The following is a 23,076-nucleotide window of genomic DNA, read 5'->3' as shown; positions in this document are numbered from 1 at the left end:
TCCCAAAGAATGCTTTACTAAAAGACCTCATTGTTCAATTTCCTGATGAAGTAAGTATCCTAAATTTAACTTGTTTCAAATCATTACTTCTTTCCTTTCTCCTCTTTCTCATTTAAAAGAATAGTAACACCACTCACCTCCAGTGCCTAAGCCAGAACACCAGGGGTCATCCCTTTCTTCCTGTTCATTCCAGCTACACTTCCTATCTGTTCTGCTTCTTTACCAGTTTCCAAATCAGCTACTTCTTTTTATGTTTTCACTTTCATTATCTTCTGCCTAACATTACTTCATCAACCTTCTAAGAAATTTCCCTATTTCCAGGATTAATATTGCTCACACTGCAGTGAGAAAGATCTTTCTAAAATAGTAAGTAATCTGACAACACTGTTTTCCTGTTTAAAATGCTCCAGTGGCTAGCAGTCTCCTACAGGACCAAGTCCAAGCATCCTAGCATGACACATACAGTCATCCCTGAGCATACCAAAGCCTGTCCCCACATTCTCATCTTTCATTGCTTGCTCTGTCTCAAACTATTGATCATGCCATAGAATATTTTTTCCTCTTTGTTCCAGACAGGTAATTCTCTCCTCCTGGAAGTCCTTCTCCAAGCTCTCTGTCCTATTCTTGTATCACATTCCTAAATTCTTTAAGACTCAACTCAGGTAACATTTCCCCAATGCTGCAAACACAAACTGACCACAGGCCTAGATGAGGTATAACTTCTTTGTACGTTAGTGGTGCTCTGTGCTTTACTATCACATTTATCCGGTGCAAAGCAACTACCTCTTTAACTGTCTCACTCGCTGGAAAGGAAGGATTCTGTACCTGTAAATATTTTATATAGTGTTTGGCATTTAGCTGGTATCCAATCAACGTCTGCAGTACAGGTATGCATCAAGTGCCACCCAATAATACCAGTTATATGAATGACCAAACAGTGAAAATAAGCCATATTATGGGTTTTGGACCTTTAAAATCAAGATCCTGCTTTAAGCCAAATAAATCTGGGAGAAAAGCTGTAAAGGTAAAGTCCTTTGATGACTTGTTCCTCAGCACTACTCATCTCCACCAAGCTGCCACCAGATGGGATTTGCTCAAAAGGCTATTTTCTGCTACTTTCTCTGAACAGCCCACTAAGTAATATAACACACAAGAAAAGCAAATAACCAAATACACAGTCAACTCTGAAAAGCAGTAACTTCCTGCAAGTTGAAAAGCCCATGTTAGGACTATCCTCTTTATACTCTGGTTATTTTCTTCAACTTTTAAGGAAGATACTTACAAAGTCCTCTAAAAATTCAAGTAAACTATGTCCAGAAATAAGTTTTATTTATCTATTATTTTAAGAAAACTTCTTTAAAGGAGTACCAGTTAAAGATTTTTCTTTCAGAACCAGCTCTGATTTTATCCTTGGAGGATGTGAATGCTTTAAAAAAAAAAAAAAAAAGCTACAATATCAGTAAGGATTGCTGTGCCTTATAACTAAAGGTAGATTTTTACCAGTATATTTAAATATATTAATAGTAGCATTGTTTAATTAAAACTCTGATAATTCTAGAGTTGGTGAATTGCATACCGATGGAAAAAAATACTAAAAAGATACATGAATTTACAGGAAAAATGAAAGAGCACTAGAAATGATAAATACTTTAAAAACTATTTTTATTTCCATAAATTCTTTAAAAAATATATGACCAAGTAATAACAATGTACTATGGAGGTTAAAACATATGCAGAAGTAAAACAGGCGACAACAGCACAAAGGATGGGAGGGATCTGCCTAATGGAATTATATAGTTAAAAGATTTTTACATAGGTGAAGTGGCATTAATTTAAGATTAACTGTAGTCAGTTAAGGATACATATTGTACCTTTAAACAGACACAGTAACCACTGAAAAAATAAAACAGGTATAGTTAAGAAGCCAACAAAGGATATAGAATGACATACTAAAATACTACTTGATTGACTCAAAAGATGACAAGAAAGGAAAAAAGACAGGACAAAGAAAACAAATAGCAAGATGGCAGACTCAAATCCAATCACAGTAATACCTACATTAAATGTAAATGGACTACATAGTCCAAATAAATTTTTAGACTGGATATAAATCTGAAACTCAATTACATGCTACTCAAAAGAGATCAGCTTTAAATGAAGGCACAGATGGGCTGAAAGTAAATGGATGGAGAAAAAATAAACCACTTGAATATCAAGCACAAGAAGGCTGGTGTGGCTATGATATCAAATACAGTAAGGTTTAAGACAAGGAATACTACTAGAAATGAGAATCATTTCACAATAACCAAAGGGGACAATTCATCAAAAAGACATAATGTGTTTGTAACCAGTAACAGACCATCAAATAAAAGAAGCAGTAATTTACAGGTAGGCAGAGACAAATGCACAACCACAGTTAAAAAAAAAAAAAGAACACAACTTATGAAATATTATTTGACCATAAATAGGAATGTAGTACTGATATATGCCAGCACATGGATGGATCTTGAAAACACTGTGCTAAGTCAAAGAAGTCAGAAGTCAAATATTGTATAATTCCCTTCATATGAATGCCCAGAATAAGCAAATCGAGAGACAGATGGTTGCACAGCCATGTGAATATACAGTTGTCCCTAGGTATCTGCAGAGGATTGGTTCCAGGATCCCCTGTGAATATCAAAATCTGTGGTGCCCAAGTCCCTTATATAAAATGACACATCATTTACATATAATGTACATATATCCTCCAGCATACTTTAAATCATCCCTAGATTATCTGTAATACCTACTACAATGTAAATGCTATGTTGATAGTTGCCACCACTAGGCAAATTCAAGTTTTACTTTTTGGAACTTTCTGGAATTTTTTTTTTCAGATATTTTCAATCTGTGGTTTGTTGAATCCACAGATGTGGAACATGCAAGTATGGAGGGCCAACTGCACTCAAATCTACTGAACTGTACACTTTAAACATGGTGAATTATATGGTATGTGAATTACACTTCAACAAAAAACCAAAAGATTGGCACAGTCTAATAAGTCAAACAAACAAATTCAAATATACGTTTCAAAAGCAACTTACATTTATTCTTTTCAAGACTCATGTATTCTTAAGAAAAATGCATAAATAGTTCAACAACATACTCTAAATAAGTACTGTTGCAATATTTAAGGCAGATACACTGAATTTTTCCATGTAAACCTGGGTTTTCACTGGCAACATTAACTAGAAAATCTGAACATTTTATTTGGGAATATTGCAGAGAAATTAACTGTCATTTGAACCATGAAATGTATGCTTAGCAACGGAGTTACCAACCACTTCTGCCATAAACATTAGTTTGTTGTTAATTAATACTCAGCTGTCACTTTGGAAAACCTTGTAAGACCAGACTGATATTTATTATAGGCAATCCTATATAACATACACACCCTTTCCATAGTCACTATTACATGTACCAAACAGATGCATAAGCCACTGAAACAAACAGGTACCAGCATAATATTAGGGAACAAGTATAACAATATAACTGGCCACGTGAGACAACTACAATTGAAAAACCTAAGGAGAATAATACCAGCCTCAATTACAGACGGAGTATGCATACAGACACTCTGTTTCAAACACTGCTTCCTGGGAGCCTGATAGCTTACAGGAGTCATTTTAAAGCCCGACAACTTAGGAGGTAAAAAACCTCTCTTACCATTTCCTCATCATTATGCCAACTATAATTAAAGTGCTCTGAAGGAAAAAATACCATATAAAGCTTCAAATATTACATTTAAGACACTATTTGCCCTGGGAGGAATAGTGACCAAAATACTTACTGGAGCAGAGGAATGTAACACTAAAAATACTTGAGGAAAAGACATAGGAATCTTAAAGGCTCACAGACAGTTCTGCAGAGATAACTTGATTTTTTATACACACTATGTTAATTTCCAGTTAATCACAAGTATCCACGGCCTACTGCTAAAAAGACCGCCACGCTAACAAAGTCCATCATCAGCGTCCTGTATCACAGGCTCCAAGGATTCCCCGATTCATGCTTAGTTACAAGGCAAAATAAAATAGGCCAGATCAGTGTGAATCCAGCACTACTGTAATAAAGCTGTAACTTCTGGACCATAAATTCCAAGCAAGCCAATACCTAATTCTTTCTTCTCATCACTGTATCTAGCACAAGTGGGTGACCGAATGAATGAATAAGCTAACACAAATGCCATCCCAACAAATACATTATGACTTCTAAATAGAAAATAGAGTATTCACAATTCAAAAGACTGAGAAGAAACAAACGGCGTAAAGTTTGTAAAATAACAATATCTGGTACTGATGAGATGCAAATAAACACGTTCATGTACTGCTGGTAGGGACGTACACTAGTTCAAGTTTGGGGAACAACTGGCAGTAAATATTTTAAAAGAACTTTAATAATGAGTATCTCGTCTGACCTTGCAATTCTATTTCTGGGGGGTGGGGGAACATGGTCAAAGATTTAATTACAAATAGGTTCACACAATATTACTTTGGAAGCTAAAACATGTCCAGTAGGGGAGATGGATAAATCACAGTATGCCAATGAAATGTGTAAAACAGTTAAATGGCATGGATGAGACGCATATGTTATTCATTAAGTAAAAAGAAAGTTATAAAAAATTACACTATAAATTTTATAAAAATGTGATTGGGTATGAATTATTTTACATTTATTTCTCTAAGTTTTCTACAATAAACATTCATCTGGATGAAAATAAAAATTTTAAATATGAAAATTCACATTACAGAGACAAGGGAGGAACACTTAAGAAAATCACCAGCCTGAGGAATGAAAAGGTTTAAGTGACAGGAAAAGGAAAAGGACTCGGGAAGAGTTGACCGCGAAGGACTCACAGGAAATAAAAGAGAAAGGAGGAAGAACAGACCCCAGACACAAAATGAAAGAGAAAGGGGTAGCTTTGGAGCTCTGATTAGGACAACAGAGCAGAGCAAAGCTTGTGGAAAGAGGGACAGTCCTCATTTCAGATCAAGTGATGTGTATGTTGCCTCTGAAATTCAAATATTCCCCCTTTCTTTGTGATGGGAGAAGCCAGATATAGCAAGCTGTCTCTTACCTTGGAAAGGGTATCTCAGTATGCTGCAAACCACTGGACTCCTAGGAAGTTCACCAAGATGACAGGCCCCCTAGTTTTTGTGAGACTTATTTGCAACCCTCTGGCACGCATGTACAACGTCTACAGGAGTTGTGACTTCCGGCTCACCAGCTCTGACAACATGATATCGATGTAATGGATTAGCATAATGTCCTGTGGGAGGGAGAGGCCATCCAGATTCTTGCACACTGGCTCATGACATAAGGCTTGATTTAGCCCCAAGACAGGCTGGTGAAGTATACTGCTGAATCTGCCAGTTAGAAACAAACTAATTCTGATGGTCTTATATTAATAAGCATAGAGGAAAAAAGCAAATCAACATCTGCATATCAAATGCCAGGAATTGCACTGACTTGCTACGGCCGTAAAACCACATCTGGAACAGTAACTGCAATTGAAACCACCACCTGATTAAGTTCATGATAATCCACCATCATTCTCTAAGACCCATCCGTCTTCTTCAGTGCCAGACGAGTGAGTCGAATGGGGATGTGAGGGGAATCACCACTTCTGCATCTTTCAAATCCTTAATGGTAGCTCTGCAGTCCCTCCAGGCAATAGTTTACTATTTCTGTAGGGAGGTGACATTCTAGTGGCTTCCACTGGACTTTCTCTCACTTCCACAGGTCAGTGAACCAATGTGAATTTCCCCTTCCCCAGTGCCCAGTCACTCTAACAAACGGCTATAGGTCTTTGGGGGAAAGGAAAGACGGAGATTCACAGCATAAAATTTTGGCTATGTTGTAGAGTCTTTCCTCAGGAGGAACTGACTTTCCCTTCATTCAAAGGCATTGGGTCTGCAAACTGGCCTAGGTGTGGGGACTAGTTGAGTCGCTCTAAACTCTTTACTGAGACCATCCAGTCACACTTCTGTTCCCCAGGCCTCTAGTTGCTCTGTTTACACATCAGCGAAGACTTAACAGACTTAACAGGTTGCCGACCCATTTCAGTCGTAGGGACACCATGATCAGCCAGCCAGTGCCAAAGACCCCTGCAGCGGAGGCTGTTGTGACTACTTCCTGGGCTATGTAACCACACCAACTCTGCCTTTAGCAGTCAAGCACCAGTACCTGCCTCTGCCTCCTGGGCACTCTTTCACTCCTACAAATTCAGGGATCCTAGTTTGATGGCAAGAGTTAACCCATCATTACTGGTTTAAAGAGAATAGCCAACAGAGCTCCCCAGCGATGCTGAGGCCCCTCCAATGAATGTGCCTCTCAGAACTTTGAGGAAAGGAGTCTCCTCTGGGCCCACCCAGGGGACACATGTGATCAAGTTTTTTTAAAATGAAAAATCCACTTTAGCATTCGAATCTCCCTAAGCCTTTGGGTAACTTCCTCAAAGTTCTAGCATCTACCTCAACTTGAGTTTAGGCCACCTTTTAGAATAATGAAATGTTCAATCAACTGACAAACCACTCCTAGTCCTCTGACCTAATCCCTTCACTCTGGAATCTCTCTGTTCAGTGTGCCCACATCAAAAAAATCACCTGATCAACTTTATATTCTGGCTACTCTGATCCCACACCATTCCCCAGGTAACTGCAGGCAAAACCACGCAATTCTTTAAGTGTGTATCATACTCTCTCATGGGTGATCTTAGTACCTCATTCTCCGGGGGGTGTTGTAGGTACTGAAGCAATGACAGGTGGTGAAGATAGTTCCTGAGGAAGATACGTGGTCTCCTGCAAGGCAACGGCCTTAAGGGCAGCCATCACAGCTCCCTCAGGAGACTAAGCTCCCTGAGAAGGGGTGGAAGGACTGGCAAAGGCAGTGAGGCAGAACTGAGGAGTTCAAGGTTCTCCGCCTCACTGGAATCTGCCCATATTCCCCATCCCAACGTTCAGTTTTCCATTCCTTTCCAATGTTGTTAACTTGAACACAAGAGACTGTACAAGACCAGAAGTTGAACATGCACGGTAATTCAGCCACCTGCAAAATCAGATTTAGGGTCTGGTTTTTAGAAATCTCTACCTCTGGCTACAAGAGATAAAGGCACCTTCCAGGGCAATCACTGAGGCTTTCACTCCCTTATGGAGATGCTGAGCTCAGAATCTCTAAAGCCTTTTCCTTCCCTAAGTTCCCCAGGGTACTGTGAAGGACCACCTTATCCCATGATCCCTATTTTCACTAAATGTTCTGTGGTAGTAAATACTCAGTATTCTTTCTATGGGCACTGGATTTGGAGATTTGGAACCTTGAGGACATTATGCTAAGTGAAATAAACCAGTCACAAAAAAGATAAATAAATACTATATGATTCCACATACATGAGGTATCTAAGTAGCCAGATTCATGGAATCAGAGTAGAATGGTGGTTACCAGGTGCTGGGAAAGGGGGAGAAGGGGAGTTGTTTAACGGACACGGAATCTCAGTTTTGCAAGATGAAAAAGTTCAGGGGATACGTTGTACAACAATGTGAGTATGCTTAACACCATTTAACTGTACACTTAAGGATGATTAAGATGGTTAAAAAAAGATTTGGTACTAACACATCAATAGTCATAAACAGACGTACGTCAGTAGACTAGTCCCGCTGCACTTACATAGTACCTACTAGCCTCCTGTGACTATTAACACTTACAGTAGTTTTTTTAAAGCTCAAACTTCATTTCCTCAATCACACTGGCCACAGTTCAACTGCTCAGCAGCCATATGTAGCTGTTCAGGACAGCACAGACACAGAACGTTTTTATCACAAGAAGTTCCATTAGGTAGCACTCGCTCAGAGTATACAGAAACAGGCTCAAGTACAAACAAGAATTTGTATTCAATACAAATTTGTGTGTAATAAAAGTGGCATTTCAAATCGGTGGGGAAAGAATTGTTGAGTAAATAGTGATGGGACAATCTGCTAGCCTGGAAGAGAATGAGAGAAGACTGAGGGAATACAGTTAAATCTGTATCTCAGCTCTTAACCAAAATAACCTGTGAATGAATCAAAGATTTATACTTAACAAGTAAAATAGTATAGCACTAAAACATAAGTCTAATTATTAAGAAAGGGTTTTCCAAACAGAACAGCAGCCCAGAAGACAAAAGCAAAAGACTGATTTTTGTTTTTGAAAATAAAAACTTGTAGATGAATAAAGCCCAAACTGAAAGAAAAGGGAAGGAGGTTGTACAGTGTTCCATATTCTTAATCTATTAAAAAATATAACTCAGTGGGGAAAAGGTAAATTGAAAAGTGCCAATATACACATGAAAAAATTGCTCAGTTTTTCTCATCATTTAAACACTCTATTAAAAATTGCCATTTTCAACCATCAGATGGAAAAGATAATCCCTAGTGTTAGTTAATCAGAGTGCAGAAAAATAGGCATGAATGGAGGTAAAAACTGATTCAACTTATTCAATTGGTTAATTTTAAAATAGTTACCAAAAGTCAAAAGCAACAAATAATATTTATGGGTAAAACGATATTGAGTCTAGGATTGATTTTAAAATAACCTGATGGGTGAAAACTTACCTGAGAAGGTTGGTTCAGATATAAATGAAACAAAACTGGGTATATATAGATAGGAGTTGTAACAGGGTGGTAGGTATGTGGGGGGTTCATTTTACAATTCTATCTTTGAGTGTGTTTGAATTTTTCCAAAAAGTTTTTCCTATTATGCATACTCTTTAATCCAGGAATTCCATTTCTAGGAATTTAGCCAATAGTTACATGGGACAAGCATACAACAATATAAATACAAGGATACTCTTTGAGTCAATAAAAGCAAAAACCCAGAAACAAACTAAATGTCCATTAGAGGAATGGATGAATAAATTACATTTATCTCAACACAGTAATGTCATATACCTTTAAAAATTACGGAGGTAAATTATACGAGAGAGATTATGGAAAAGTATCAAGGGCTGAACAAAGGTACAGCTGCACTGCTTTTAGTAAAAACAAAATCACAGGTGGATTTATGAAGGCACATGAGATATATGTCCATGTTCATAACAGATTTCTAGAAGGACATGTGAAATCTTAACAGTGGCTACATCTGGCTGGGCAGGGGATGGGGGAGTGGAAATCTGTGAGGAGAAACATTTATTTTTTTCAAACAGTTTTATACCGTTACTCCTTTTTGCATGTGAACATGCCGCATTCATTACATTTTTATTAATAAAAACAATTAGTTTTTTTTAATCCTTCCTCTATTAAGATGATTGTTGATCATTTAGGAACTGTCAATGTTTAGGGTCAACGCTGGGAGGAGTCTGTCACAAAACACATTTAATTTCGCAGAACAGAACAGATAAACTGTGGCTCCTTTATTGCTGACCCTAACTCACGGCTCTCATAGATTTACTCTATCTCAGCCCTGATGATTAATCTGAAAATCTAACACTGTATCAAATAATTGCTCTGAAGATGCAAGTAAGATCCTTCCTTGGCATTAATCAAACAATTAATGATATTTATTGAACATATATGTACCTAATCCTGTGGGGGATACAAAGAAACAGGATGATAGCTTTGTTCAGAAGTTCATACTCTCGAAGAAAAAATATGTATGAAAGAAACAGAGAACAATAAATGCCATGCAGACACATTATGTGCTGAGAAAAGAAGTCAGTGTGGGTATGAATAGTCAAGAAATGAGAGGGCAGATTTAACTTTAACAGATGAGCTGAATTTAGATACACAATGAAGAGAAAATTACATAAAACTGCCAGAATGAATGCACAGAAAAAACTGAGACAGACTCAGTATGACTAGAGATGGGGGATAGGAAGAAGTATAAAATAAGTAGTAAGTAGCAGTAGTTCAAGGCAATATATATATTTAAAAAAAACAGGCAAAATTAAGATTTTTTTTTAGGATAAAATAGGCAAAGGAATTTTAACAAGCATTTTGACAGTAACAGTAGGGTGCAAGGTAGAATAAACTATCTGCATTCTTTGCTTCCTTTCGTCTTGCTTTTTTTGATATGAAAAACAAAATAACAAACAAATATTATTTCAATACCTCACTTCCAGACCCAGATTCTAGTGGTCTCTTCTTTCTTGGTCCAATAGCTGCAAGAGCTGTGAGATTAGCATCTCTATGCTGTATCTGTGCGAGTTCCAACTGTTGTAACTAGAAGATGGAATAAAAAAAAAAATCACTGTTTACACACAGTCATGCTGAGACGGGGAAAGAAAGTGATCACTAAACCCATTTTTCAGTTCTTCACCAAATATGTTACAGTGTAAAATAAATACCAGGTTTCACTAACAGCCAAGGGGCACATCAATTCCTGATTCCTTTACTCTAACAAACTCTTCAGTCCTGAGTCTCTAAATAATAGAAGGGCAGAATTTAAGTAAGGAAGAAGTATAGAAGAAAAAGAAGAAAGGAAAGACATCTAGAGCTGAATTTCTCTTGGGTTAAGCATAGGTAAGAAATGCCTGAAGAATAACTCAAACAGTAAACTGGAGGGGAAGTAGCCAAACTGTAGTCACTTTTCAGATTAAAAGAAAAATTACGGCTGACACTTAAACAATGAATGTGGGGATTAGAGGCGCTGACCCTCTATGCAGTTGAAGAAAATCCATATAAAACTTATAGTTGGCCCTCCGTATCCAGGTTGCTCCACATCCACGGGTCCGCACTGGCTGATTCAACCAACCACAGACGTAGTACCGCAGTACTTAGTGAAGAAAACATGCATATCTAAGCGGACCCATGCAATTCAAACCCGTGCTGCTCAAGGGTCAACCATACTTAAAAAGAAGCAGTTTCTGTATTTTATAGGAAACAGTTCTATGCTGTACGATTTACAAAGTACTTCCTTAAAATTAATGCATTTAACTCTTCCAGCCACATTGAAAGGTATTTATTAATTCCTATAATAACATGAATATTATACATAATTCATCCTTCTTTTTTTTAACTAAGTGAGACAGGCTCTAAGAGGCTGAGAAAATTTCATAAAGGTTACACAAACAGTAAATGGTAGAAACAGAACTCAGAACTTACAAACCTTTTCAATATATCACACTTCCTTCTAGATTTACTCTGTATTTATCTTTATACCAAAAATTGAAAGTGAGGTAGTATTCTTTTGCCGTACAGCTTTTATTATGCTTAACCCAGAATGACCAAATCTACAAAGTATAATTTTTTTGTTATGTGGACACTAAACTACACAGGGGTACCCATGAAAGATACCTATTAAGGTAGATAAATTTAAGATATTAAACTAGGATATAAATCATTAAACACAGCATCATTTCAATAAGGCAAGTTAAGTGTCAAATGGTATTCTTAAAAAAAAAAAAACCAAGGTGAAGAAGTCAAAATAAAATATCACTACACAGGTCCTTAAGCTTTTCCAGAAGAGGAAGAATATTCAGTTCCCATCAAAACCTTATTACCATGGAGAAAAAGGAAGAATCAGGCACTGGTTTGCAAAGTAAATATTCAAACAAGATCAGATTCCAAGAGAGTCAACTGTAAGTAACCTATTGGGGAACCGTAAATATATTATGAGAATAATCTTTTAAAAGAACACTAACCAAATTTTTAACACTTAAAAAAAAAGAGCAGATTAAAGTAGGGAATAGTTTGTGGTGAAATAGGCAGTCTCAGGGAGATATAAAGCAAAGATCACTTCAAATTATTTATAATATTAGGGTAAAGACAAAGAATAAGCCACGGGTAACTGCGTCAAGCAAAGCAGCAAACACTTAACTAAAGAAAATGAACCAGGAGCCACTTTCCATTTGCTGCACAAATTACAGGGCAGAAATCCTTCTTCTAAATCGCATATTTACTCATATATAAATTGCTAGAAAACTGTTTTCAGGAGTTATAACTTATCTTTTGTTGATGCTGGCCTTTTAAATAAAACATATACTTTCAGAGTCTGATGCTGTTGCAATATAGAACTTCTAGGTGACAAAATGCAATTTTAGTTAATCTACCCTGCAGCACAAATCAAACAACAAGCTCTATTTTAAAGTCTTTCCCTGTAGAGAAATGGCATCTGCAAGAAAGTCACACCAAATAAACAGTTTTCAAATTGACCTTTGTCAAACTGACCCAATCTATGCAGTAACACAATGTCTTCCAATCCGCAAATTATACTTTGGTTTTCAGAAATCTCACACACAATGTTTTAGAAAATTCTGCAAAACTCTAACAACACTGGAAAGGGACCATGGTTTGGTTGGCTCTGTATTCACAACAAACTTTTTTAGAGACAATGTATCTTGGTCAGCACAATACAGAAAAACTAGGCACTTTTAACCAGAACAGGAGGATGTTAACGCAAATTTGGCATACACAGTGGGTGAAGATGACATCTAAACTCAGTTCTGTAAAAACAGCCATTGAATAAAAGGTTTGCTGGTGGAAAACAGGATTGCAAATGGCATGATTATCTACATAGAAAGCCTCAAGTTAGTTACAAAGAAACAAAAACAAAAACCCTCCTAGGACCAATGAATGAGTCTAGCAAGGCTGCAAGATGCAACATCAATACACAGAATAATCAATCATACTTCTAAATACCATTAAAGTACAATCAGAAACTTAAATTAAAAAAATTGTCACTTATAATAGTTATCTCCGAAATGAAATATTTAGGTATAAATCTAACATGTACAGGTATTTATATGTTACAAACCACAAAACGCAGATGAAAGAAAGAAAACAGACAAGTGGAGAGACATACTGCATTCACAGACTGTAAGACTGAATACAGTAAAGATTTCAATTCTTTCCAAATTGACCTACATATTTGACACAATTCCAGTAAGTTTTTTTGTAGATATGGATAAATTGATTGTAAAATTTATATGGAAAGGCAAAGAAACTAGAGAAGTTAAATCACAGTGGGGAAAAGGGGAACAAAATTGGAAAAACTACACCATATAATTTTAAAAATTACTTATATAAGGCTATAGTAATCAAAATAATGCAGTACTGAAAAAGGGATGGACACATAGATTAATGAGACAGGACAGAAAATCAAGAAATAGACCCACATAAATATGCCCAACTGATTTTTCAACAAGGTGTTAAACTCAATTCAATTGAGAAAGCAGTTGTTTTAACAAATGCAGCAACTGAACATTCACATGCAAAAAAATGAATCTTGAACCTTACCTCTTATACCAAAATTAAATCAAAATGTAAACTATAAACTTCTAGCAAAAAACACAAGAAAAAAATCTTCATGACTCTGGGCCCAGCAAAGAATTCTTAGATATGACAGTCAAAGTAGGTCTATTTCTTTTTAATTGACAAATTTGACTTCATAAAAATTAAAAACTTTTGCTCTATAAAAGATACACAGTTAAGAGAATAAAAGGACATGCTATTTAATTTTTCTCTTCAATCTACATGCTTTTTATTTTTCTTGCCTTATTGTACTGGCAATATAAAGTTGAATAACAGTGAAAGTTTATGTCCTTCCCTAAATTGGGGGAGATTTCAGTTATTATTTTTTCAAAAATATTTTTAGCATATCTCACTTTCTCTTCTGAGACTTCAGTAATATGAATGCCAGATCTTTGGTCACTGTCCCACAGGTCTCTTAGGCCTTTTTTGTTTTTATTTCTTTTCGATCTAACTTTCCTCTCTATTGTTCAGATAAATTCTATCTATCCATCTTCAAGTTCACTGACTCTTTCCTTTGTCATCTCTCTTCTGCTATCCAATCCATCCAGCAAATGTTTTATCCTGGTTATTGTCATTTTCACTTCTAAAATTTCCACTTCAGAAATTGTTATATCTTCTACTTCTTTGCTGGGACTTTCTAATTTTCCAACCATTTCAAGAGTGTGTGCAATTGCTTTTTGGAGCATTTTTATAGTAGCTACTTGAAAGTGTTTGTCAGATAATTTTAATATTTGCGTCATCTTAGGATTGGCATCTGCTGACTACCTCTCCCCATGTAAGTTGAGATGTTCCTGGTTCTTCATGCTAAGTAATTTGGATAGTGTCCTGATTATTTTGAATATTATAAGATTCTGGGTCTTCTTTAAATCCCTTGAAGAATGTTGATGTTTCTGTTTTAGCATGCAAAACAGGTCTGTGACATTTTGATAACAAGTTCCAACATGACTTTCTGTGGGCTGTGGCTCTAAAATCAGTTCAGTTTTCCAAGCCTTTGTAGTGCTATTTGGATCTGTTCCAAATGTGCATCACTCAGTGATCAGTCTGGGACCTGGCAGTGGTCTGTTAGTGCAATTGCTAAAATCTTTGGTATGCTGATCAGAATCAGATTCACATACGACAAACGTGTAGCTCAAGAGTGGGCGTAAGAATTTAAAATAATAATATAAGGTTGCTTTCCTAAGCTCCTCCTCTTCTACAAATCTCTCAGTAACTTTCGGTTCCCTGGGCTCTAGTTACCCCTCTTTGCCACTTACTCTGTGACTGTATCCATGTCTAGGGTCAAGCAGCAAGAAAAAATGGGGGTGGAGGGTGGGGTGAAGGAGACGCAGCAACCTCACTGCTGATTCAGAAGTCAGTCTGCATTCTCATCTTCTTCCCCACTTTGCCTACTATTTATTTTTCAAAGCCTTCAAATAGCTACTCCATGCATTCTGTCCAGGTTTTAAGGCTGTATTTGGTGGGAGAAACAGTATGGGATGTTTTTACTCCATCATAACTGAATACTTTAAAAGCTAGTTTAACCAGAATTCTAACAACAAGTGTCTGTTACATTACATTCCTACTAGCCTTTGCTTCATAAAACTTAAGCCTACTTACTCACCTACACCAGCAACACTCAACTTGGTCCAAAAAGACCTAACAAGTTTGGCAGCTTCTCTTTTAAGGGTACCCTCATTCCTTCCTTTATGGCTAACTGAAACAGACAGAAGCCTTCATCTTCCTTATCACAGTCTCTCTGATATCAAGTAGAGGTCCCCTAAAATTCAAGTCAGTGCCCTAGAGAGCAATACAGCAACTGTAGTAAAAATTACTTTATCCCCAGTGTTTAGTACTTGTCTCTGTTCCCTTTCAAGTACAACTACGGTAGTATTGACTTTAATCAAGATCCAAAACACATTAATAGGTTACCTTAAAGATCACACAAGTTCTCAGAACTAAAATTCAATGGAGGTACTTCTTGATGCTAAGCACACAAGTTTCAAGAACAAAAGATACAGAAAAATAAAAATAAATGAAAACAGAACCTGGAAAGTTTAGGCAGAATCAGAGGAGCTGCAAAAAGAATGAATAAACCAGCGTCTTACAGCCAACTCCTTCCAGATATAGGGATATATTTAACAGGAAGGGCTAAATTATATAGATAATTATGACACTGACATAATGGGAAATCCAAAAATGTGTTTCTTTTTCATGCTCAAGGAAGGCAAGATATAGAGAAAAAAATGTAGGCACAGAAAGTACAAAAGATGACAGCAGAGATTTCCTTCGTAACAAATGATCCAAAAATATGAAGCAGTGTCATATTCAGTGTGATTTTCCTACAAACTTCTGGAAAATGATAATAAGGTATATAGCAAAGGGAGGATCTGAGACATAAGTTAATGTCTCCCTAAAGGCTTATGTGTGCTGTCCGACAAGAAACACATTAACAGTAACAAAAGCAGCTAATGCCACCAAACAGTAATGTTTGAAAGACTCTAAACAAATAAGAGAAATAAAGTACACTACCAGGTTTTGAGTCCAGCATACAAAGGATTACGAATTATGTCCTGCTTATATTTCACAATTAAGTGTACTCAGAGATAACAATAAAATCCCACCATCAAACAACAGATGCTTCTTAAATAATAAAAATGTAAATAGAATTTTAGATATACTGTGAAAAAATAATTGACCAAACACTAAAATTCTCAGCAATGCTTACAATCACTTCTGAAGTATGGCAATTTATTGAGAAGCAAAGTTAATCCTAAAATATTATACTATAAAACAAGCAAACAACATGGCACCAAACTCTTTTAACATAAATCTTAAACCAAAGGAGCAAAATCTTAAGAGAACTTACCAAAAAATCACCCCCCCAGCTTAAATTCAAGGACATCACAATTGAAACACAGGATCCTTTACAACCCTTTAAAAATTAATAAGCAGGCATTCCACCAAATCAAACAATTAGAGTCTGATTAATTTTTTCTCCCAACCATTAAGGCTTAAGATAAGCAGAACACCTGAGGTACTAGGAATTTGAAAAATATATTCTGATGCTTTGCTAGTCAGCCCTTGTAATTCATCCCTAACTTTCAGGAAAATATCATATTCCACGTAATCTCAATCAGACACGTTCCCCCTTACATTCAAACATAATACTTGATTTATGTATTGTTTAGAAGAAATATAATGCACTGTATTCATATTAGGTTACATTAACTTTTTTTTTCCAGTTCTCACTCTTACATTCTTTTTTCTTTCCAACCTTCTTTTCAGTCCTGTGTGAGGAAAAAAAAACTCCACTCCCCACCCCCCAAATACCAAAAAGTAACTGACATATCCGTGGTCAATCTCCAGCTTACGTTTAAGAGCTTGATAGCATCTTTCTTTTTTTTTTTTTTTAACATTTTTTAATTGAGTTATAGTCATTTTACAATGTTGTGTCAAATTCCAGTGTAGAGCACAATTTTTCAGTTATACATGAACATACATATATCCATTGTCACATTTTTTTCACTGTGAGCTACCGTAAGATCTTGTATACATCTCCCTGTGCTATACAGTATAATCTTATTGATCTATTCTACATAGATAGCATCTTTCTTAAATGTTCCTACAGCAAATGTTTTTAAGCTACTGGTTTTCCCTGTAATACCTCACCTTTCCCTAAATTATGACAGCTCTGTAATATAAGCAGAACATGTATTGTTACATTCATTTTAAATACAAGGAAACTGGGGTAAATTCAAAGAGGTGAAGAAGTTTTCCCAAAGTGAAATTCAGAGAATGGCAGGCCTAGCATCCAAGACCCCTGACTCTGGTCCAATGCTATTTCTTCTGTAATACACACATCTTCTACCAAAAGGAAACTACGTTTCTCAAGACACACAGATCTCATACTTCAAAATTAAGAATGCTTACAACCTTCTGATGAAGTTCTAAATAAAAAGTTATCTTTTCTGTGTAAGGTACATCAATCAAGAGATACAACCAATAAAGGTCTCTTGTGAAAATATCCATTAAAAAAACCTAGTGAAGCAGTAAAGCCAAGAGAGAGCCTAGTCAATGGTAACTTGATGGTAACTGAACTATGTGCCAGTTCAAGATGCCAATTTTCAGATTCCCAAACCACAGTATTATATTCAACTTTCTATGACCATTTAGTCAATGCAAAAATGGAAGTGAAAGATTTTAAAGGCTCTCTTCTTTCTTCTCCTACACTGATGGTTTTAAGTGTAATCTCCAGAGCAGCAGCAGAAACAGCAGAATTACTGGAAATTTGTTGGAAATGGAAATGCCCAGGCCTACTGTATATCATAAATTCTGGGGGTAAGACCCACCAATGTGTGTTTTAACAAGCGCTCCTGATAATTCTCATGCACATTAAAGTTTGAGAACCACTGCCTTAGACATCAATGCTTTGAAACACTGCATCTCTGTTTCTCTGTTACGCACGTAAGCTCCTTATAACCTGTCATTTTAAGAACATCTTCTCCATACCACACTAATTTGATTGCTAAAATGTACTTTAAATGACAAACTTCATTTTTGCCTGTCTAGTGTTCCATGAGTTTTGGCTTGTGCAGAACTAGCACAAAGTTTAAACACAAACTGCTCTAATTTAATAGACTTAACTATCACACTTCACCGACTCTGTATCTTTTAAAATTTTTGTTTAAAAAAATCCCTTGCCTTTCTTAGGCTTGATCTCCAGAATATATAAGCAGCTCATACAACTTAATAAGAAACAACCAAACAACCCAATCCAAAAATGGGCAAAAGACCTAAACAAGCAATTCTCCAAGGAAGACATACAAATGATCAATAGGCACATGAAAAAATGCTCAGTATCAGTAATTATCAGAGAAATGCAGATCAAAACTACAATGAGGTATCATCTCACACCAGTCAGAATGGCCACTATTCAAAAATCCACAAATGACAAATGCTGGAGAGGCTGTGGAGAAAGGGGAACCCTCCTACACTGCTGGTGGATATGCTGTTTGGTGCAGTCACTGTGGAAAATAGTATGGAGATTCCTCAAAAGACTAGGAATAGACTTACTGTATGATCCAGGAATCCCACTCCTGGGCATATATCCAGAAGGAGCCCTACTTCAGGATGACACCTGTACCCCAATGTTCATAGCAGCACTATTTACAATAGCCAAGACATGGAGACAACCTAAATGTCCATCAACAGATGACTGGATAAAGAAGATGTGGTATATTTATACAATGGAATACTACTCAGCCATAAAAACCGATAACATAATGCCATTTGCAGCAACATGGATGCTCCTGGAGAATGTCATTCTAAGTGAAGTAAGCCAGAAAGAGAAAGAAAAATACCATATGAGATCGCTCATATGTGGAATCTAAAAACAAACAAACAAACAAAGCATAAATACAAAACAGAAATAGACTCATAGACATAGAATACAAACTTGTGGTTGCCAAGGGGGCGGAGGGTGGGAAGGGATAGACGGGATTTCAAAATTGTAGAATAGATAAACAAGATTATACTGTATAGCACAGGGAAATATACACAAGATCTTACGGTAGCTCATAGAGAAAAAAATGTGACAATGAATATATATATATATGTTCATGTATAACTGAAAAATTGTGCTCTACACTGGGATTTGACACAACACTGTAAAATGATTATAAATCAGTAAAAAAATGTTAAAAAAAATCCCTTGCCTTTCTTGTATGTTAGTAATATATTTTCTAATCAGTAATGAGCCTTATGATTTAGTATTTTATTTTTTTGTACAATAATGCTTTATGGAGAATTGTATTGCTACTAGTTTTCATATCTTATATTTTCTACAAACAAAAATTCAAAATACTTCAGGGTACAAGTTTTCTTTTTATTTATATATATATACACACATATATGTGTATATATATATATTCCTGTTACACATCTGAATCATTTAGTACTTATTCTTTTGCCCAGTTTCTACAGATTGCGCTGGTGAAGCTAATGTGCCAGCAGGTACATGTCTGGCATTCCTTTGTCTTTCTTCTATTGTCTGGTAACAAAATGAAAGTGGAAATGCTAGGAATTGTTAAAAAGAAAGTCAGTGCATTCTTTGTCTCACTCTGCACAGATGCACTGAACTCATTTCTCAAAAAAGAAAGAAGATAGTCAAAAGGAAGTAAGGGTCACAATATATACAACAAATGTTTAAGGAATCAGGATGTTTGAACTCCAAGGTCAGATGACTTGCTCCACAGAATTCTGGATGATGTGGTAAGAAAGGAAAACACTGACGGCTAGATGGTAATCTAGGACACACAGCACAGACAAGTCTGCAGCTGCATTAAACAAAGATGCGCCTGCTTGTCTGAAGTTAGAATTTGGCAATTAGTAATCTATTTAACACCTTTCACAAATTAATGATGAAATGGAAGAATTCAGTACCTACATTGTAATAAAAGTGTCTAGGGGATAAACATCATAATTTAAAAGTGTTCATATTTAGAACATAAAGTTACAACAGAGAGAGAAAAAAACACAATGTTTTCTTTTTTAGGCAAAAACAGAAAATGAGAAAAAGACACCCATAAAGTTAGAACTAAAATGTTTGAATTACAGAGATATCCACATTTTAGCCAGACAATAATAAGGTTTTCAAACAGACAGCCAGCCTAGTAGGTAATAAGAACAGTATGCACCAGGATTTACTTCAACGGATTGAGACTAGGCTGGAGGCAAACCCAAAGGCAGCCTACTTTTTTTTTTTAAGTGCCAAATGAGAATGACAAAATTGGAAGAAGTCAATAGGAAGGATGAAAAGAAACTAGACACCTTTATAAAAACTGTCTAATTTAACACAGTTTGTCCTTGCACTAGAATGTAAAGAATAAATAAATAGATTCTTAAAACTGTATTAGAGAGAAGAAAACCTACGGGAGAAATGATCAAGATCAAAACTCTAGTCCTTAACAATTGAAAGCAATCATGGCTCACAAGCCCATGTATGAAGGGGATTCAAGCTGTGATTTAATATTTATATGACAAACATCACTGCTGAAACATTTCCCAGGATCAATAAAACCTACAGCTTCTCTAAACAGCTCTTTGGAGTTTTCTATTCATAAGATACTGTCATTAATCTATTTCCTATGACCAGCGTGGTAGGTAGGTAGTTACCTGGAAGGGGAAAGCAAAGCAGTTTAGATGGAGCAACTGTAAGGAATCTGTGCTAATTTTCACAATTGGATAAAGAAAACTTTCCAGCCAGCCAAATACCAAAAAAAACTCAAAACCAAAGCTTTATAGTTTATGCCAGTGTAATATCAATTCATATACCCCAAACGATAACCTTACAAATTACCGTGTAAGAGAACAATTCAACTCTAGATGAAGATAGGGTCAATGACTTTTGCAACCAAAATATGATATCCCTGTGTTTGATTCTAAATTAGAGCTCCTTAGAATATTAGTTATTAGGAGCTCTAGGGGGCAATGGGGTGACAGAAATGACAATATTTTACTTTCATCAAACATTTGCAACTAATACAGAGTGGCTCTGTTAATGGAACTGGACCAATGTATTTGATTTTTTTTTTTTTTTTACATCGAAGATGATTTAGAATAGGAAGCAACCAGAAAACTTTCAAAATATTTTGGGGAAGAACACAGAGTCCTTTTACTCTTGCTAGGATAAAGAAACAAACAAGTGAAAAAAGAGTGGGAGGAAAAAACAGGTCTGCCACCACCTGCTCTCACTGAGAGTTTTTTTTTCCCCATATTCGCTCCACAATTTTCTTCAAAAAATCCTGTCCACCTATTCATCCCTCAGGGAATAATTAAACATAATATTAAAAGAAAAACCAACCAAACTAAACCATTCCATACAAACATGAAGGAAAAATTAATTTATGATTTAGATGTTTGTGAAGGTTTATGAAGGAAGAGCAGACAGGATAAGATCTTTAAGGATAGAAGGGTAAGCTTTCTGAGATACATTTTCCCAAACGAGGGTGTAATTACAAGAAAGTAAGATAAGAATCGAATCAGTCTTCAATGAAAACAAAGAGGGATACCCATGATTCATGGCAACAATAAGTTCCCCATCCCCAAATAACCCATCATCAAGCCAGACTTGTTTAAAGAAGATTATAGGTACAGCTCTCATGTTAATTTTTTAAGATAATATTTTTAGATAAATTTTCGACTGGAAAGAAATGAGTATGAGAATTCTTCTTTTATTGAAATAAAATGATTCTGGTTTCAAATCCTTTTTAATATTCTCCTTTTCCAGTTCTCATCCCAATCCAGAAACCCCTCCATCTAGAGTTCACGTTTTCTTCCTTCTCTATTTTAGTAAAAACATACCACATTGATTGTAGGAATCTTACTAGATTTCCATTTGTTTTGCCTCAGCTCCTACATTAATCCAAACAATAAGGGCCTTTACAACATTCATAAATAACCTGCTGCTGCTGGCACCTAGGAGCCGGTGCAGCACTGTTAAGCAACAACAAATTTCATAGTTCAAGAGGCACAGTTAAGGAAAAAGGTTGCTCAGGAAATCACTCTTATTTAGCACAAAGATCCTTAAAAATTGCATGAAATCAGTCAAGTAACTATAGAAACCAATTTCTTCAGCTCCATATCACACGTCTCACACCTCAATTGTCTTTATTATCGTCTGCTGTCAGATCCTTAATCAGAAATGTGAACAGGCTTGATGATTTATTCAGCAGGGAAAAGAGTCTGTAGGTCAAGTGAAAAATTTCACACACACACCCATACACACACCACATCTTCAACCTCAGGTACTTTCATTTCCTTCTGTTCTCAGCAGCTCTGGGGGCAACTCCAGTGAGATCCAATATTAAGGCTCAATTAAAATAAGCTCCAATTAGTGGAGCTTTTTTCTCTGGGGCTAGAAAAGTCAGGAAATGGATATTGGGAAATGTAAAAAGTCAGCTACTGAGAGGAGGCTGCAGACATAAATGAACTTATTTGTTGATTTCTACAGTTGCTATGCAGAGGCCTCTGGGAGTAAAAGCTTAACCAGTCTAAGCTATAAACTAAAACCCCTGCAGCTAAACATGAACTGTGTGAAACAAGGGCTCCATTCCAGAACAGAAAACTGCTGGGCCCAGAAAATTAAAAGCCAGAGGCGTTTTCCATTTAAAACTAAATCCCAGTACCACCTCCCAGCCAAAGAATTATAAGCAGTATCAGATTTACAAAACGAACAATTACCCTGGAAAAATGTAGCCTATTGTACAGTCCCAGATGCTAAATCTCAGAAGTTTCTTTCTTTCTTTTTTTTTAATCCCACATTATATTTCTCCAAGTACGCTGCTGTAGTTTACAAAGAGCCATTTCTAGACAGGCCTAAGCCTTGAAAATAAATTTTAAAAAGAGAGCACATAACTCATTGACCTCATTTGAAGTACTGCCCTTGCCTTCAGCAGTTCCTGTCCTTCCCCAAGGCTTCGGCAAATGGTATGCAACAGCAAAATAAACCCTGACCTAATTGCCAGGAGAGAGCTGCCAACCTTCCCCCAAACACAAAGACAAGCATGGTAACTTGAAAGTCCTACCTCTTTGGCTTTCTGCTTTAATCTCAGCTGTTCTGGATCTTCTTTATTGGAACGACTCTATCAAAGGAAAAGAAAATTTTAATAGAAATTACTGGCATCTAAACACCATAGTTGCCGTTAAATATTTAATAAATGACAATTTTCTCTTGTGATTGAAAACCTTAGCTCCAGGGGAAAATGCCTCAATCCAGTCTGGTGCACTCCCTCCCTTCCTCCCCCTCCCTCGCATCATCTGGGCCGGCTGCTGCAGTTCT

General features: G+C 36.3%; 1 protein-coding gene across 1 annotated transcript in view; it reads right to left on the bottom strand.

Annotated features, from left to right (window-relative positions):
* Positions 1-23,076, bottom strand: part of TAF4B (TATA-box binding protein associated factor 4b) — an 83,974-nt gene that overhangs the window by 7,210 nt on the left and 53,688 nt on the right. The window contains exons 13-14 of the mRNA XM_010969031.3: positions 22,823-22,879; positions 10,119-10,229 (exon numbers count right to left, since the gene is read on the bottom strand). Of these exons, the coding sequence (XP_010967333.1) occupies positions 10,119-10,229; positions 22,823-22,879 (168 nt within the window). The remainder of the gene's footprint in view (positions 1-10,118; positions 10,230-22,822; positions 22,880-23,076) is intronic.

The sequence above is a fragment of the Camelus bactrianus genome, chromosome 24, assembly GCF_048773025.1.
Source record: "Camelus bactrianus isolate YW-2024 breed Bactrian camel chromosome 24, ASM4877302v1, whole genome shotgun sequence".
In the NCBI taxonomy this organism is placed as follows: domain Eukaryota; kingdom Metazoa; phylum Chordata; class Mammalia; order Artiodactyla; family Camelidae; genus Camelus; species Camelus bactrianus.
This window is presented reverse-complemented; position numbering and strand designations above follow the sequence as displayed.